Source organism: Mixophyes fleayi, chromosome 6, assembly GCF_038048845.1.
Source record: "Mixophyes fleayi isolate aMixFle1 chromosome 6, aMixFle1.hap1, whole genome shotgun sequence".
In the NCBI taxonomy this organism is placed as follows: domain Eukaryota; kingdom Metazoa; phylum Chordata; class Amphibia; order Anura; family Limnodynastidae; genus Mixophyes; species Mixophyes fleayi.
The window spans coordinates 85055958-85075328 of NC_134407.1; the positions used below are offsets into that span (position 1 = coordinate 85055958).

Here is a 19371-nt window from a genome sequence, read left to right on the forward strand (position 1 = left end):
TGTAATAAGTAACGCCTCATTCCCTTGCCTGAATTAAGGGTTCGTTCGCATTGGACCTCTTATTGGTGTTGTTAAAGTTCCTGATGAAACTAGTCCCCCATAAAAGAGGCCCCTACTTGAGAGTAGGCTGCAGCTGACTGCTGTGTAGGCTCCTCCTCATCTTAGGTCATTCACACGTTGTTATTTTTAATGTATTTGTAGTGAATGCCTAAAGTGGCAAGACAACAAGGTAGGAGGTATGTATTGTTAAAAAGATGGAATTAGAATTTAACAATTTGCAACCAATGGCTAATTCTCCAAGGTAAATACTGGTTTTATAGATATCAAAGTGTGCACTAAAAGTGTGTTTTCTAAAAGTTTTCTAGATATCTGCGCTTCCCTTACCATATTATACCCCATTGGCAGAAGCCCTTCTATTATGTGAAGTAAAATCACCAAATGTAGCAAGGAAAAAAATCTATTTTATGATTGGTTGTTATTACTATGCTTGAACTGATTAACTCATTATTTAGTTTCCATTGTAATGTGGTTTTGTTTTAAAATAATATAATAAAGAAAAAAAAAACACCTGTAAATTTGCTTAAATACTATGGAACTACGCGAACACCCTCCAAATGCCGGTGCGGATATTTGAACAGAAGTAGGGAATAATTACATTTACATAGTTATAATCACTACAGGGAATTGTTATTGCTTTACAATAAAACATGTATCCCGAGCTCTCTGTTCACAAACTGCTCATATCTCACAATATAGACTGCATATTATTATATTTTATGATAATGTGATTAAAATGTAGCATCTAAAAAAACACACTTGTCAATAGTACTGATCGCACATCTAAATGTTTATTAAAGTAGCACAAATTTCATTAGCAAACATTTCACAAATAACATTTTGCAAGAACATGACCAAAACAGAGATTGTACTTTTATGGATGCTAAGGAAGGCAAGACTGTACCACAGAATTTAATTTTACTGATTAGTCCATTTATAATCAACCTCACATGCTGTGTTATACACCCACTCTGTTTAATGTTCAAATTATACTTCATCACTAGTAAAAGGCCACAGCTGTTAAAAGGTTCATAAAACTTACATGTTTTATAATTAATAGTACATGGAAACAGTTCCATTAAATAAACATGTATGGTGATCTTCACTCTATTATTTAATAAGCCTGAGGACATTCTCACCAAAATGTGCTATCAGATTTGTATTGTGTAGCAACTTGTTTTTTACTCTTATTACAACGTAGAAGCGGAACCTGAATTTTACTGCAAAGGTACATGTATACCTATAATATTAATGATGCCCTTTTCATGGTCATATAAATGCACCTTGGTGGACACAAGTGTTATTAACTAGATGTCCACGCTTTTGATTTAAAATATCCTATTCACTTGCAATTACATTTTAGAATAAGCATTTACAGGAGTTAAAAATATTTACAGAAACATTATTGGATAACATATCATGTATTATACATTATAAGGATATTAGATCTTCGTAGTTTCATGGCTTCATATAGGCAAAGAACTTCTCTGTTAGGATATCGGTGTAGTGACAATTATTTTGCTGTTCAAATTAGCTGGTTTGCCTGTAGAAGGCCATAAGTGCTAACTGAAAGCACCCAGAAATCCCTCATAAGTTCGGAATCACTTCGGCAAACAGCTAAAATGGTCCAACTAGGACTTTATTGTATTATTTACACACACAGCATCAGGGGAGGGCTGGCAAATTTTAGCCCTGGGAGCAAGACACGACTTAGCAGCCTATTAGTCCAAGGTAGCCCACCGGGGGGCACATGCACCTGCACAGCATAATAAACACAAATAACACTAAATGCCAGAGGGTTCGTCAAACACTTAGCCTATCTAATTACCATACCCAAAATGGGGCTATAGTCAATGATTCCCTTGGAGCAATGTCCCAGTCCCTTAATTACACTGTACACTCTTCTGTCAACCAAGGATGGACCAAGTCTGATGACTGCCTGCGTTTTGCAAGTATACCCACAAAGACTTGGAGATCCAATATCTAGCACAGTCCTGGACAAATCCAACAGGAGCCGTGACCCCTAGTTAGTTTTGTTCTGAAAAAAGCAATGTATTCACCCAATGCAGCAACATGTGCTCTTTACATAGAGCCACAAAGAGTCTCCACCACTGCCTTAAATGCAAATAAGCACTTTAAATACTGTGCCACTAATAGCGAATGTTTGAAAAGAGTGGTGAATCTGGAAGATGGGATATACTACACTACTGAGCCCACCATTCAGGACCAGATTTAACTTGGCCAATGGACATAGACTTTGTGAACATGCCCAGCTCAAATCTACCCTAGCTTTTACAGAGGGTAGAACTCTATTCATGCAAACAGGGGCCAAAGTAAGGACCATTATCTAAAATTAGGATTCAAATATAATATACAGTAATCCGAAATGTTTCAATTGCTTCAACACAGTAGATTAACATTGGAATATTTCTACAGGAGATTTCTAGCACAGAACAGACAGCCAGGGCCTCCATCCTCTGGTGAGAAGGAATGCAGTTGTCACTGTAATACCTTTCCTCTCATCCTGGATCACAGACAAGATGTTAAGATACATTTGTTACTCTATCTCAGTTCTATACAGCCCTGCTTTTGGTGTGCTAGTTTAGAAAACAATACATTATTTGCATGTACAATAATAGACAAACGGTGCAATGTGCCAATGATATGAATATTAGTATACATATACCTAAGTGGGCGTAACCTTATTTTCACAGACATACACATTAACACATTTGTCATCACTTATATTTGATATATATGGGTGGCATAAAAAAAAAGGGAACATCATATGTTGCATTGCAACATATAACATGACTGATGACAATAATTCAATTTAAACAGAAGGCATGACAATGACATCACGCTGGGCGACTATACTGATGATAAAGCAATGGGCAAGATCAATGTTGACATGATACGGGACATCTCCATTGACGGGTGAAATAGGCTATGGCATCACCAATGATGAGTGCCATAAATAATGAAACCACTACCAAAAGGAGTAGAATGAGTGAGATCAATGTTTGTCATCAGGGTCACCCATTGTGTTGCAAGGAATAACTGACAAGCCCAACAACATTACTAATGCTTGACAGCCCTGATGACATTACCACCAACAGCACCACAAAGTGATACCACCACCATGTGGGTAACATTTCCAAACTGGTTACAAAATCACAACATGTGACATTTTGGTAAAATCACAATTGGTGACATCCTAATGAACTTACAATTTGTGTTATCACAATGGGCAACAGTAGATTGTAAGCTTGCGAGCAGGGCCCTCTTACCTCTCTGTATGTATTACCCAGTATTGTTTTCTTACTGTTTTTTCCCAATTGTAAAGTGCTATGGAATCTGATGGCGCCATATAAATAGTGATGATGATGATTATGATGGGCAACACTTATGTCACTTAGGTAGATGACATGACAAAACTAAGATGGTCATTAAAGCAATTAATGATTAAAAAAGGACTCCAAAAACATATTGGTAGGTTAATTGGCTGTTATGACCCGTGTGTGTGTGTGTGTGTGTGTGTGTGTGTGTGTGTGTGTGTGTGTGTGTGTGTGTTTGGGAATTTAGACTGTAAGCTCCAATGGGGCAGGGACTGAAGTGAGTGAGTCCTCTGTACAGCGCTGCAGAATTAGTGGCGCTATATAAATAAATGGTGATGATGATGGTGATGATGATGATGGGGTACAAAAGTATGAAAGTTTAACCAAGCAAGTGAGATCACCGAAGACATTATTACCAAACTGGTGAGTATCATATATGAAATTACAATAACTGACATCCTTATGTTTGGAACCACATAGATGCTCTATAGTGTCACATAAATATATACATATCTGCCAAATATATTACATTATTTGAAAGCATATTAGTACTGATCACAACAGGTGAGAACACAGTGGGACACATAACAAATGGCAACAAAATAAAATTACATCACAATTGGTGGCTACGCGGATTGTAAAATTAGTGAGTTCAAAGTTCATATAATCATGGAGGACACCACAGATAACATAACACTGGTTGACATGAAGGATAATATTACAAAGGGTGACCACCCAGAAACCTTTGCAACAGATGACATATGTGGATCACAGTGGGTGACATCATTGGTTGCAGCCAATGGGCGACAACCAACTACAGTGGAATGTGTGAGATCATAGTTGAAATCCAAATGGAGACAGCATAATGTGTAAAAAAAAAGTTATATCACAGTTTACATAACTAATGACATCACTGTGGGTGATGACACGACAAATATAGACATCAGGGGCGATACAAAAACAAATGTCATCACCCAGGTGACATTAGATTTGGAGACACCATAGTGGGTGACATGGGTTCTATCACAGTATGATGTAGAGGCAATTTTTCACTGCATAAATCAAATAAAAACAGCAGAACAACAAAAATTAGGAAGAATTAGCAGCCATTTTCAACAGAAAGAAGAAAAAAGTAAAATCATTGAACACTCATGGAGAAAGCTCATCAAATCTTGGCTGGGGAGGATAATTGCGATCAAAATGAATTTGATCCTAAATTATTCTACCTCTCTTTCAGACTTTACCTGTCAGAATTCCAATTGTGACATTTAACGACCTTCAAACAGCTTTTCTTAAATTCTCGTAAAAACATAAAATCATCAGGATCTTCCTAGTGTATACTTAAAAAGCCTACGAAAATAGGGGGAAGAGGCTGCCCAGATGTGAATCTATATTATTTAGCTTCACATTTGAACCAATTGGCTGCTACTTTGCACCCCATAACATTATTGCCTCGCTGGATATTGACACCAGTTATGCTAACTTTAACTTCCTTGCTTCCATATGGAGAATATACTATACCTAAAGAGTACTTCAACTTAACTCCATGCCCCCTCTTAAGTTTTATTTTATTTACGGAACTTGAGAAGATTTCAATTTAATCAAATATTGTGAAACAAATCACCTTTGCGCTTTATAATCAGTATGGCAACCTGTTATGTATATGTTGGGTTTCTCTGTTCCCCATTCTGTAAAAGTAATGCTGTTCCTCTCTTCATATGCCAAATAATTTCCACTCAGAGACAGTGCCTTCAAACAGTTGTTACTGAATAGGTGACTTGGCTCCTGGATTACTAGAGTTCACGATGGATGACATCCCAATAGGTGACAATGCCGATACCATCCCAAGGGGCGATATTGCTGACAGCTTACGACCTTAAATATCTTCCATGGTCAAGCATAAGCGGGTTGGGTATGAAATCCCGATAGAAGAATGTTGGCATGTTCTGCTGACATGAACATGCCGACAGGCTAAAAGCCGGTATTTCAACTTCCCGGACACTGTTAAAACACTGACATTGTGATTGGCGATAATGAAAATGCAGACACTCACAATACAGATATTAAATCAGCAATGCTGGAGCCGCCAGCAGTAAACAGTCTTAAAAATGAATAAATAAATGTTAAAAAAAATCACCCCTCCTTCCCCAGTCATATTAACCCTAGTGCTGCCAGCTTAGTGTTGGTCGGAGGAAAATCAGGGGGACAAACAGCGTGGCGTCCCCTCAATTCTCCTTCAACCAGCCCTAGGCAGCAGGGGCTGGTGGCACTATAGCAGGGGAACCTGCAGCAAGGGGTCCCCCTGCCATGATGCTAACCAGGCCCCGACTGGTCAGCACGGGGCTGGATTCCGTAGGAAGTCGGGTCAGCAAGAAAAAAAAAAAAAAAAAAAAGCAGGCCCCCTCCCTTGGGCTACCCAGCCCCATGCTGATAGCACTAGGGCTCTTCCCACACCCCTGAGCAGTCGGTGCAGGGTAATAAACGGTTAATAACCTTAGTGCTATCAGCCTAATGCTGGATGGAGGAAAATTGGGGGGGAGGGGACAAACAGTGTGGGGTCTCCCCTCATTCTCCTTCAGCCAGCCCTAGGAGTCTTTCTTTCTTCTGTACGATCCAATCTTCTAAGCTTTCAATCCAAATTGCATTATTAAACAAAAAAAGTGATTTCCCCAAAAAAATAAATCCAGCCTGGCAGCTTGATCCCCAAAATAATCCATCCGGAACATGCTTAGCAAACTAACAAAATCTACCAAAGACACCGAAACAGCTCCTGAATACAACAGCCGGCAGGCTTATTTATTACCTGGAGCTTGCGCCACTGACAGCGTGGGAAAAAGTCACTATTTTTTCTTGGAACACACTTGGAATTTATTTTTTTGGGGGGGAGGGGGGGGGGTACTTGTTTTTTTTAACGCAATCTGGATTAAAACTTAGAAGATCGTACAGAAAAAAAAAATAGAGTTGGTAAGTATGATTTTTGTATTTTTTTTTAAATTAATAAAAATTTAGTGGTTTGAATGAAGAGTGTCTTTTATTTAGATTTTGCATTTGTGTCAAGATATGCTGGCACTTGTGGTTCCCCAAGTATCAGCATGCCCTGGCAGCCAAGAATATACTGGTGCTTGTAGTATTACAAGCACCAGCCTGCCCGCACTGTTCATTGCAGCCCAGGCTGGCTGGGACCTGGAATTCACCAATGTAAAATAGCGTTTCATTCATTATTTTTTTTAAACCATTTAATACTTCACACTCACTGCCCAGGGGTGTTGGAAGAGCCCTAATGCTGTCAGCACAGGGCTGGATACCCCTAGCGAGGGAGCAAACTTTTTTTTTTTTGCAGATCCCTACTCCCTATGGAATCCACACCCGTGCTGACCAGCCTGGGGCTGGTTGGCATCATGGTATGGGAACTCTCTGTCGTGGGTTTCCCTGCTATAGTATCACCAATAGTTACACTAGCCCCGGCTGGCAACACCTAGGGCTGGTTGAAGGAGAAATTGGAGAGGTCCCACACTGTTTGCTCCCCCAATTTTCCTCCTGGTGGTAGTCTTCATGCAAATTACAACAATTCCAACCTGTGTAATGTCCAAACATTACTAAAAAAACATTATGAAAAAAAAAAAAGTGAAGGTTTCCCCTATAAACACTATTAACCCTAGCATTAATAGTGTTTATAGCAAGCACTCCAATTTTTTTTTTCACATTTTCTTTTAATAAGGATTGGACATTATATAGGTCCTCGCATAGCCCTCTTAATACCGACAATATGACTGTCGCTATTTTAACTGACGACAATCACACTGCTGGCATTTTCTGCTGTCGGCGTTTATAGCAGGGCTATCAGCAATGTTGACTATCAGTTTTTAGGTAAGTCTGTTATTCCTACATGTCAGAAATATACCCACCGACATTTTAGTGTCTAACTAACTGTTGTTGCAATAGTGGTAATCGGCATTCCGTACCCCACCCTTTCCTCTGACCAGCACTAGGCCGACAGCACTAGGGTTAATATGATTGTGGTGAGGGGGGGTACACTTATTTTATTACATTTATTTTTAAGACTGTCCACTGCTGGCGGCTGCAGTGGCCGTGTTGCTGCTGGACTCGCTGGCATTGCCGATTTAATATCAGCATTTTGACTGTCTGCATTTTCACTGTTGGCAATCACAAGGTCTATTGTATCAGGGTTGTGGAAATTGAAAATACTGGCATTTAGCCTGTCGGCATTTTCATGTCAGCAGGATAAGTGTTGGTATTTCTTCCATCAGAAATAAGACTACCACCAGCATAGGCAAATTCCAGTAATGAATATACATGGCCTTAACATAACATGATTTCCAAAGCCCTTTTCTGGAAGGACTGAATTCATATTAACCGCTTATGGAAACATGTATTCACCTCTTCCTATAAACACACATCTGTTTGTCAAAAGAGATTGCACATTATTGTCCCTGGCATTAGGAGATCGTAATTTTAACCTAATGACTTGTGCGATCATGCACTGACCTCTACCATTACAAGCTCTGTATTATTCTTAGGCCCCAGCTACAAGCCTTATACTTCTAGCTTGTGACAGATCCTTGGTTCCGACAAACATGTGCTTGCCTGACACCTATGCCGATGATTTAGACATATAACATATGTCCAGGGTCGGACTGGGCCACCGGGGGAACGGGCAATCCCCCGGTAGGCCACGGCCCTGATCGCTTCCCTCTTTGCTGTTGAGGGAAGCGGGTAACGTTAAAAAAAATAAATTAAAAAAAAAATACTCAATTGACTGCAACGCTCCCTGACTCCTCTCTGCACTGTAGAAAAGGTAAGTGCAAGAACGGAAGCAAGGAGGAGTAAAGGCAGCATGGCAGAGAGTGAAGGAGGAGCACAGACAGCGTGGCAGAGAGTGAAGGGGCAAAGGCAGCATGGCAGAGTGTGAAGGGGGGCCAAAACAGCATGGCACAGGGTGATGAAGGGGTGCCCGGAGAAGGGGGGGGAGCAAAAGCAGCAAGGAGGGAGCAGTTTGATCATAAGGAGGCACAGCATGGTGATGAAGGGGCACAGTAATGTGTGTGTGATGGCACAGCAGGCCTGTGGCAATGTAATGTGTGTGTGGTAGGTGGTGGCTAACTAATGGCTGCTATTTTGTTTGTGGGGTGATGGTGGGGCAATTTAATTTTATAGTGGGGACTATTGAGTTAAGTTTGGGCGCTATTAATTGAATACGGGACTGAGTTTGAGGAGCATGAAATCTATTTATTAAATGTGAATATGAATTATTTAATGGCAGTGACGGTTTGCGGGAAATAGGTATATTTATTATATGTAATTGCTACTAATTTATTGCTGGGGCTGTCTGGAGGGAGGGAAATAGGTTTATTTATTAAATGCAAATACTATTACTTTAATGTTGGAGCTAGAGGAAGTCCTAAGTATTAATTGTGGGTCCTATTGATTTAACGTCGGGGCTGGTTGGAATTTTCTAAATGTACCCATTTTTTTCCCCAAATAGGGCCCCCAACATTCCAGGATCCAGACAAGCCACAACTAAAGAAACCAGCAGCCGCAGGTGGTGAAAGTGACAAGAACAGGTAGGAGAGAGGAGGAGAGTCTGTGAAATGTTGTGATTCTAGTGGGAAAATCCCAATTTTTGGTGACTGTTCTGCCCAATCTAATGGGCAGGTCAAGACTGTATATTCTTTATATATACACTGCATTCTTTATATAACACTATGGTGCTAGCTGTCCTTTGTGGGCTGACCACTCCCCCTCTGGTGGGCCCCCAGCATTGCAGTCCCCCGGTGGGCCCTTCATGCCTCAGTCTGACACTGCATGTGTCATATTATAGAGGTATCATGGGAGCACAAGGAAACCAAAACCCAGACACTCAATCAATTACAGCCCTGATTCAGAAAAAAGTGCAGAATGAACTCTAGATAGTGTTTGGAAGGTTAGTATGGGTCCAGTCTATTATTAAATAATGTAGTCTAGAAGGAGCTCAACAGATTTTAAGTGGAGACCCACTTTAAACTCTTTGGACATTTGTCTACATACAAAGAGATTTCCTGACTAAATTAACATCATCTCTAGTTTTAACCAAGTAAATTTAATTAAAACAACGTAGTCAAGTTCAACTATAGACAAAAAAAATATGTCAATAAAGCATTTTGCACAATACAATATTAAATATGTCCGGTCATCATGACAACCTAATTAGAATGTGGCTATAGCTTGAACTCCAGCAGTGGTCCACGCATACCTGAATCAAAAGCTCCCTTTTAAATTAACAAAGTCTCTAAAGCAATGAAATATTTTTATTTTTTTTAAAAAAAATACTTTAAAAAAATATATAACAACTTTTGAAGTCAACTCACCACCATGGATTTTAAAATTCTCCACCGGCACAGAGCTGGCGACATTGCCAATGTGGGAAAGCATATCCTCCGGAATACCAGTGAAGGGGCATTTCATGCTTTTTGGTTCCCCCTCCAAAGTAAAAAAGCCTAAAAATAAATAAATAAATAAGAAAAGTACTGTCAATTTTATCACATGTATCCATCCTTATACCACAGATCTTCTCTTACCAGGCCATGGAGAGTCCAACCAATGCTTTATGTTAAGTATTTTCTTGTCCTTGGACTGTGTATATGCTTCTTCACAAATCTTGTCATACATCGCAATCTCTTCCTGTGACGAGACAACTTTGGTTTAAAGTGGACAGGTCACACTGTGACTTATTTCAAAGTATTAAAAATCGCCTTTTAGCTAGTATAGTTTGATCCACGGAACCAAACATGGTAGGTCAAGTTTTATAAAATGTAATCATACCATGGTTAGAAAAGATGACTGAATAATCTGATCCCCAAGAAATGAAGTTGACGAATGACCAACAAATGATCAATAACCTCTATCGTGTGGCCCCTTAGTAGCTATTGTTTGACAATCCGATGTGATCACTAAACAAAAAGTGTTGTAATGCCCAGATCTAACCCATGCTGGCTCCTAGAAACTATGAAAGCGTATAGTGCCATCTTTCAAATGAAATGCCCCCTTAGTAGATATGGTTTGGTGATCACTAAACAATAACACCCTAGAATAAAGAAAGTGTTGAGGGGAGGTTATAATGTGCAGATCTCCTTCATCCTGTCTTTAATAAATTCAGGGGTACTTATTTGATGCGGTAGGTTGCCTAGTTTTCAAAATGCTGTGTCTTGTTTTTCATTCCTATGCATTTCATTCAAGACAGCGCAAACTAGCAAAAAAATTATTCATTATCATTTTCAAGTGCAGAATTCTTATGAAATATTGTGTGGAGAATCCAGCTTTTTGCTGTTTTGGAAACTTGGATTGATGCCAAAGCAAGTACAACAAAGTATATCTTTGAAGTTTAGAAAAAATACACACATTTGCTTTTAGTTCACTTTCTTGCAATGTCTTACATTCTTGTGCAAGGTAGAAAAAGCAATTTAATGGGTTTTTTTTGAAAATTCGGGAAAAAAACAAGATCTAATTTGTGTGAGTACTGAATAAACATATTATCGACATTGATGATGAAATGTGACCTGCCCATGAAGTGGAAAAATATGCTCAGCACAGGAATGAGAAAAGTCTCAGCGTGAAGTGGTTAATGGACTAATAATACACCCAAGATGCATAGAATATACATAGAACACAGAACATTCAACAAGGATTTATGGAGAAACCTATTTATATGTCTTTTTGTTGCGACTCAACTGCTCGTTTTATGCACTATAAAATCTTACTAGACTGCTGGTTGACAATATTGGAAATTTATTGCTAACACTCAACTTAGACAATGTCTACATTAATACAGTTCAAGCACTGTGTAGCATGTCTGGTCTTAATGCTCAAATCCAATTGCAAAACCATTCCCTTAATCAATCTAAATCACTCTAAAAATAACACTGTTTGCGGTTGTCATAAAGAAAATATTGCTTCCTCTACTCGCCTACATCCTCTCCTTGCCTCCTTTATTAATAAGAATTAATAAATGAAACACTTGTTGGGTACATGGTCAACCCCTGAGTCACCACAATAACATAGTTTTCCAAATTCAAAATAATCAATTTAAAATTACCTGACAGTGTTTTTTCGTAAATTTTCAGACGACAAATTGATTGGCTATGATAGCCACACTATGATATACACACATTGACAAGTGCATGGGCTTAACTTGAATTCTGAGTGGTCGTAGCTGACAGCTACCATTGTATACATACCTGTGATCCCTATATAACCAGCCTGATTCACACCAAATTCAAACTATGAAAACATAACACTAGAGGGTGAAGACTCCTGACAGTTAGACTTAGGTTTGATGTTAATAATGAGCCTATTTCTGTCGCAAACAAGGGAATGTAGAACTCATACTACTATTATGAAGTGTCTGTTGATGCAAAGCTAGTTAGCAACTGTCACTGGACCTTATATTCCCCTGTAACAATAAATTGGTTCTCAATTGCGTCTCTGTGTGTAATGGATCTTTTTCTACCATAAATGAGGGAGCTGAAACTGGATTGTTATACTGCACCTCAAACTCTTGCAGGGAAACAATGCCCTCTGAGATCAGCTTGTCAGCATACTTCTTCAAGACCGGGACCTGCTTGTGGATCTGCTTGTACATCAGTGGCTGGGTGAACATAGGCTCGTCCATTTCATTGTGTCCACTGCGGCGGTAGCAAACCTGTACAAGAATATAATAATTACAGTCAAACCTTGGAATATTGGGTTAACATATTGAGGTAGAAAATATAGTACCCACATTTCTAAGACCATGACCTGCAAATATCACCTTTGAGTGAGTTGTTAAATTACATCTCTCAGGAACTAGTAGTCCATCCACTAAAACAGAAACCCAGAAAAACATTTGCTAGGGTGTGTTGTATAAAACTATTACTCTTACGGGGCAGTGTCATAATTTAGCAAGACATAAAATATTTGTGACACACATTTGATATATAAAACAGTAAATGGGGACAGTGCTCAGAAGGAAGTGATTAAGTCCCAAACATTTCAATAACTAGGTAACAAAGTAAAAGAATTACAGTTGAATATATATTTTTATATATTGTAGAAAGGGGTGATGGTACAGTTTAATTTCAAAGAAAGACAATATAGCTTTATTTACTCAGAAAATCACAAGATGCTAATGGATTCTTCCAGGAAAATTTGTATCACACCATAGTGTTGAATAAACCACCTTTGTAGCTGCAATATAAGCTGTAGCAGAATTTCTTTTACTTGTACCTTTTTACTAGGGATGCACAGCCTCGGTTTTCTTAAAACCGAGTCCACCCGAACATCACAAATTCGAGTACAGAGCCAAGCCGGCTTAGAACTTTCCCACTTCCTCAGAACTGAAATCGAGGCAAAGTGCCATCTCTGTACAACGCTGCAGAATTAGTGGCGCTATATAAATAACTGATGATGATCTTCGTGTCGTTGCATTACATGGGTTTTGGAATCCAGAAGTACCTTCCTCGACCAAAGATCCGGCACTATTGCTCACAGGAGGGGGAGCAACATATTTGTAACTCTTTAGTCTCCAGTGACATTGCTCAATATCATTGCTCACACAGAAACAAGGGTAGCAGTGTTCTTGTCACTGTCCAGTGCCAATGCTCAGTGCCATCGATATGGATCATGATTAGTCGACAGAAGCGCAAGAGCACCAACCAGCTGCTGGCACCAGTCATGATTATATTAGTCATTCTACATCATCGACTAAGGGCAAAGGACTTCCTCGTGGAATTTGTAGTACATTTTGCATCAGAGCTGTCACGATTTTTGAGCAATTCTTTTACACCAGACCAGAAGTGAAAATGTTGTCTTGACTAGTTTGCATCACCACCGGGTCTCTTGGGAAAGCTTTTCCTAGCAACAATTGCCTGAAAATACTGAAGGAGGAGATGTGGCTATGTCACGTACTACTTGAGCTGTCAACTTGCTCACCAGGAGCTCATTGCATCTCTTGAGATCTGTGTTAGTTGGAAACAAAGATGTTGATAACTCTTGAATCCTGGCAAAGAAAATAAAGTACTTGATCTACAAGTCCGACATACTTAGCAGAATTGCTTTATTTCATGTCCTTCAATTTCTCAAGCTGCTTTTCCAAAAGTCTAATTAGGGGAATCACTTGACTGAAGCTAGCAGTGTCTTTACTCACTTCACATGTCACTACTTCGAATGGTTTCAGCACCTTGCACAACATGAAATGTATTCTCCACTGCACTGGACTAAAGTACATTCTCCCTCCTTTCCCAATGTCATGGCTTGTTGAGTAAGCCTGGATGGCTTTTTGCTGTTCCTCCATTCTCTGAAGCATATAAAGGGTGGAATATCACCTTGCTACCACCTCTTGCCTCAGTAGGTGGCAGGGCAAATTCTATTTTTCTTGTAACTGCTGCAAACTCCTATATGCTGTTACAAAATACCGAAATTGTCCCAAACTTTTTGGAGTCACAAACTGCATATTCTGCGTGTCCCTGTCATTTTTAAAAAAAACTATGCACCACCCAGTTAATTGTGCGAGCAAAACAGGGAATGTGATGGAATTCACCCAGCTATAATGCTCTCATAATATTGATAGTGTTATCAGAAATCACATATCATGAGAAGAATCGAAGCAGGATAAGCCATGTAGCAAGACAGTTCTGTATATTCTCTAGTTTGCCCAGTTCCGCTTGTCCATATATCTGTGGTTAAGTGTACAGTGGGTAGAATGGCATTTTGTAATACAATAATTAGGTTTTTTGTAAGCTCCGGGTACAGGCGAGGAATTGCTTGTCTAGTAAAATGGTGTCGAGATGGAATTTGGCAACGGAGACATAGGACCTCAATTAATTGTCTAAAACCTACTGCACTAATGGTGGATATTGGACGCAGATCTAATACTAGCATAGTCATCATGGCGCCTGTGATCCGCTGTGTGACAGCTTTCATACTTGTTTACTCTTGCAAAGGATTATTTGTCAATTGTTGTTGTAAACTGCTAGTAGTCTTCTTGTGGTCTGCTTCTGGGATAAAGATCCACCCCTAGCAACAGGAGCAGCAGCAGCAGCGGGTCTAATGCTCAAGGATTCTTCTGAGAAATCCTGGATAGGTAAGGAGTCATCTAGCCTTAGCAACTTGGATGCAGGACCAACTCCGATCACTAGTGAGGATATTGATGATGAAGGGGTTGGCGGTGAAGATTGCAGGTGCTGGGATCTAGCTGAGAGAAAGAGCTAGATGATGCTGGACAGCCTGTTATTTTTTAGCATACGTTTCTGATTTTCTTAAGATCTTGCCATGAACTCGTTTAAAATGGTGTAACATGGACGAGGTTCCTAGATGGCCAAGGTCCTCTAGTGACTGAGGCTTTGCAAACGCTACAAATGGCTAGACAACTGATGCCAGGATATGGGTAAAAATAATTCCACACATAAGAGGTGGATTTTTTTTGGTGTTATGCCCAGGCAAGACAATGCCCTCCTTCTTAACACTGCCTAGAACTGCTTCCACTGGGGCATGAGTTGCCATTGTAGAGTTCATTGACAGCACTGTTAACCTAGCTGCATTAAGCCCAATGGTAGTTTGTTTTGTGGGGCACCAAACAAACCAAGCACTTCAGCCACAAAATTGGCAGTGCTTGTCGCTAAAGTGCTTAGTTTGTTAAACTGTACCTGCTACCCCTCCTGTTTCTGTGTGAGTTTGTTAAACATTTTTAACATATTCCCAAGGACAATTCCATCTTGCACTGTTAGACATTTTGGCCTTGGTCTATCACCTTTGTAACATGTTGACAATTCAGGTGTCAACAGTATTATTAGCTTGCCAATTCATATGGTAGACATGATTAAGTAGACTATTCAAATGTGGACAGTATTATTAAAGGTCTAGGGATATTTTTAAGCACAGGTCTAGGGACAGGGATAGCGATACGGACAGATCTAGGGATAGAGACAGGGACAGGTCTAGGAATAGGACAGGATGAGAGTTAGGGAAAATCCTGTCTACTTTTGAATTGTCAACCTACTAAATACTGTCTACATTTCAATTGTTGTCCTAATAATACTGTGAATGTCATTATATTGTCGACTTTATAACCTTGCCTAGTCTGCTGCCCATCAATCATATGTCAATCCAACATAAGGATGGGTGGGAGAGCCTAAGGAAATTCCATCTTGCATAACTTTTCTTTTCTGACACTGCTGTGTGACAATGTTTACTTGATGTGCTATGAACAGTCTTGTTTTTGTGCTTTTGCTCTGTTGCTTAGTATTCAGCCAGCTCGCTGCAGTCTTTGGTCGAAACTAGATGAAAGTAATACTGTGACCCATGAGGTGGTCAAAATTGACTGGAAATTAGTGTTATTTAGGAAAATAATCTTGGAACAAACAAAAACAAATTATGTGATGTTAGCATATTATAGCAATCTTTCAAAAAAAAAAAAAAAATACAGATCCCAAAACCAAAACATGGGGGTCAGAGAACATCCCTACTTTTTACATATCATACAAGTACAAAAATTAAAAAAAAAAAAAGTCAGTACAGTATTTCCATTATCATAAATATTTTTTACTCTCAGTGGGTAAAGTACTGCACTGCCCAGTGTGAAAAACATTGCCAAGCAAGCCGTGGTCAGTAAAAGCGGAGATTGTAGAGCTGATGTAGCACTATAAGATATCCATTATTTACTTTAATGTGTATGAATAGGTGTACATGGTAAAAGAAGTTTTGCAAGGGCTTAGTTGCAATTTAAGGAATACAACCAGTGTGTCCTACTTATTTTATTATTGCAGAACACATACCAAATCCACCACCACATCCTTATTAAAGGTGTTCCTCCACTCTGCAGCCACACTACACACGTACATTACAGCTTCAGGATCATCTGCATTCACATGGAATATGGGTGCATTAACCACACGAGCTACATCAGTAGGGTATGGAGAAGAGCGAGCCATACGAGGGTCTGTGGTAAATCCAATCTATTGAGAAACAAATGAGTGTGTTAGATATTCACAACTACATTATTACTCATTAAAAGTATTCTAAACACAAAATTCAGACAAATTTAGAAAGAAAGATTCCATTTATAAATTGTTTGATGTCTTAATACAGTGGTTCCCAAACTTTTTCAGTTCGCGGCACCCTTAGAGTCTCTAAATTTTTTCAAGGCACCCCTCCAAAATAATTACTGAGCAGTCCTGTTTTAGAAGTAGTTGGGTCAAAAAAATGTAATAAGTATTTAGGTCAGGACAGAAATACTTATTTAGTTGTATGCAAAAATGCCCCCTCTACATCCAGACACACTGCCCCCTGTCACACTGTCCCCCTTCTCTGTCACACTTTCCCCCTCCTCTGCCCTCTGTCACACTGCCCCCTCTGCATCCAGGCACTCTGCCCCCAGGCACTCTGCCCCCTCTGCAGCCCTCTGTCACGCTGCCCCCCTCTGCAGCCCTCTGTCACGCTGCCCCCCTCTGCTGCCCTCTGTCACGCTGCCCCCCTCTGCTGCCCTCTGTCACGCTGCCCCCCTCTGCTGCCCTCTGTCACGCTGCCCCGCTGTCCTCCTCTGCTGCCCCGCTGTCCTCCTCTGCTGCCCCGCTGTCCTCCTCTGCTGCCCCGCTGTCCTCCTCTGCTGCCCCGCTGCCCTCCTCCCCTGCCCGCTGCCCTCCTCCCCTGCCCGCTGCCCTCCTCCCCTGCCCGCTGCCCTCCTCCCCTGCCCGCTGTCCTCCTCCGCTGCCCTCCTCCGCTGCCCGCTGTCCTCCTCCGCTTCTCCCAGCCATAAAAAAAAGAAAGAGCACATAAACTTACCAATCCGCCGGGCGCCGGGACCCAGCAGCCTCCTCTCCCGCAGCTGTCACTGACGTCGATATTCAGTGACAGCTGCGGGAGAGAGGAGGCTGCTGGGTCCCGGCGCCCGGCGGATTGGTAAGTTTATGTGCTCTTTCTTTTTTTTTATGACTGGCCCGCGGCACCCCAGTGACAGCGCCGCGGCACCCCTGGGAGCCGCGGCGCACAGTTTGGGAACCGCCGTCTTAATACATAATGTTTGGTAGCTAAATAATTACCTGGTTATTGACTACAACGTGAATGGTTCCATTGGTGGTATAAGAAGGAAGGTCACTGAGATGAAAAGTTTCATACACAACACCTTGTCCAGCAAAGGCTGCATCCCCATGAACCAGAATTGACATCACTTTCTTTCCTTCATTGTCTCCCCTATAGAACTGCTCTGCTTTGGTCTTCCCCTGAACTACTGGATCCACAGCCTCCAGATGGGAAGGGTTTGCAACCAAAGACAGGGTGAGTTTCTTGTTGGTAGCCCGGTTAATGCGCTCATGGTACATTCCCAAATGATACTTCACATCCCCTGATCCCTAAAGAACAAAGCAAATAAGAGTTAAAAGCTAAATTCATTTTTTTCGCTAAAATCACTTTTACTGAGCCATCACTTTTACTAATCATATTAATGTCACTTTTGCCAATAGAGATGCCTACCTGTCTTGTATAATTTTTCTACTTCAGCCCACTGAAGTTACTACAGTGTCCCCTAGCTTTTTCCAAATCTTCAGTTTGTCTACCCACCTGCCTACCAAAGGGCTCCTTTCCCCAAGCATTATCGATTTGGGCACTCTTCGTCCTGGTTGAGCACACCTCCTTTGATTCAACAGTGCTGGGATTGAGACAGTGTTGGGATGGTGGAACATCTACAAGGCACCAAATCTGAAAGATACCACAGCAGCTGCTGCCATCTCTACAGGTGCCCAACCAGAACAATAGAGGAGAAAATGATCTAGAAAGACTCACAATATTACTACCATCTATTAAGAAAAAGGTTTTTTTTAAGGAAGGGGGGTCTATTATAATTTAGTACTCGGCTACAGTTGAATGTGATTGGATCAGACAACCACAACATGTTAGATTGTTTAATTGTGAGCAGGGCCCTCTTACCTCTCTGTATGTATGTATTACCCAGTATTGCTTTATTACTGTTCCCAATTGTAAAGCGCTACGGAATCTGCTGTCGCTATATAAATAAATGTTGCTGATGACGATGAACATGTTACAGAGCAGACTTAGATAAAGTGACTTGGGCCTGAGTTACAATAAAAATTTTGGGTGAAAAATTACCATTGCCAGTTTGCATTTGTCTCACTTAATAAAAATGTAATGTGCCAATGAAAAGAAAATCTCAATTCTGGCAACGAGTTAGGTTCTTTATGATTTGGGTACTCAATTACACCCGAATCCAAAACATGGACATGATTTATACAATCCCCACAGCCTACTGTTTTATATTGCCCAAATCGTCTCCCCTGTAAAATGGTCAACTCTATAGATATTTTTTTGCTTGCTTACAAAGCTAAATGTGTTCCTGCTTTATAAAACTTCATTTAAGGTAGGTAGTGTCAAGTATGCTTTGCACACCAACATGTAGAAACCAAATAAAAGTTAACTAACCCCTTTTTTTTTTTTCAGTCAACAGTATCTAAATGTTGAAGTCTGTCACATGAGCGTCAATGTATCAGTGATTTAAAAAAACCGGTGTGCAAAGTGCATGTGTGACACAACCTTCATATGTAATATTCCTTCTCTGCTACATTTGTCTCTGATGTTTCTTCAGATATATATATATATATATATATATTTTTCTCATTCTCACTATTATTTCTAATATTTCTTTTTAAGCACTGCTTTAAATGAACTGCTACGAATATTACTACAATAAATGCATGCTAAAACTTTGTTGTCCACACTTTAAAAAAACTCACAAATAAAAAGTATGAAATTAAATACATATATATCACATAAGGAAGAATATTACCTCATCTGAAGCTTCCAGCTTGGGGTCAAACTGGCAAAAGATCTGCTCTAAATCTTTACGAATCACATTTGCCAACACATTTAGTCTGCCTCTGAGAAATAAAACATGATAAATGTGTAATGCATCCAAAAATAACTTGAAGTCAACTGTGCT

At 40.2% G+C, this 19371-nt stretch overlaps 1 protein-coding gene across 2 annotated transcripts in view; it reads right to left on the reverse strand.

Annotated features, from left to right (window-relative positions):
* OGDHL (oxoglutarate dehydrogenase L) overlaps nucleotides 1–19371 on the reverse strand; it is a 118372-nt gene that overhangs the window by 40920 nt on the left and 58081 nt on the right. For both annotated transcript variants that reach the window (XM_075216997.1, XM_075216998.1), the window contains exons 8-13: nucleotides 19219–19309; nucleotides 17462–17770; nucleotides 16199–16378; nucleotides 11938–12090; nucleotides 9971–10073; nucleotides 9761–9889 (exon numbers count right to left, since the gene is read on the reverse strand). In XM_075216997.1, coding sequence (XP_075073098.1) covers nucleotides 9761–9889; nucleotides 9971–10073; nucleotides 11938–12090; nucleotides 16199–16378; nucleotides 17462–17770; nucleotides 19219–19309 — 965 coding nt within the window. The remainder of the gene's footprint in view (nucleotides 1–9760; nucleotides 9890–9970; nucleotides 10074–11937; nucleotides 12091–16198; nucleotides 16379–17461; nucleotides 17771–19218; nucleotides 19310–19371) is intronic.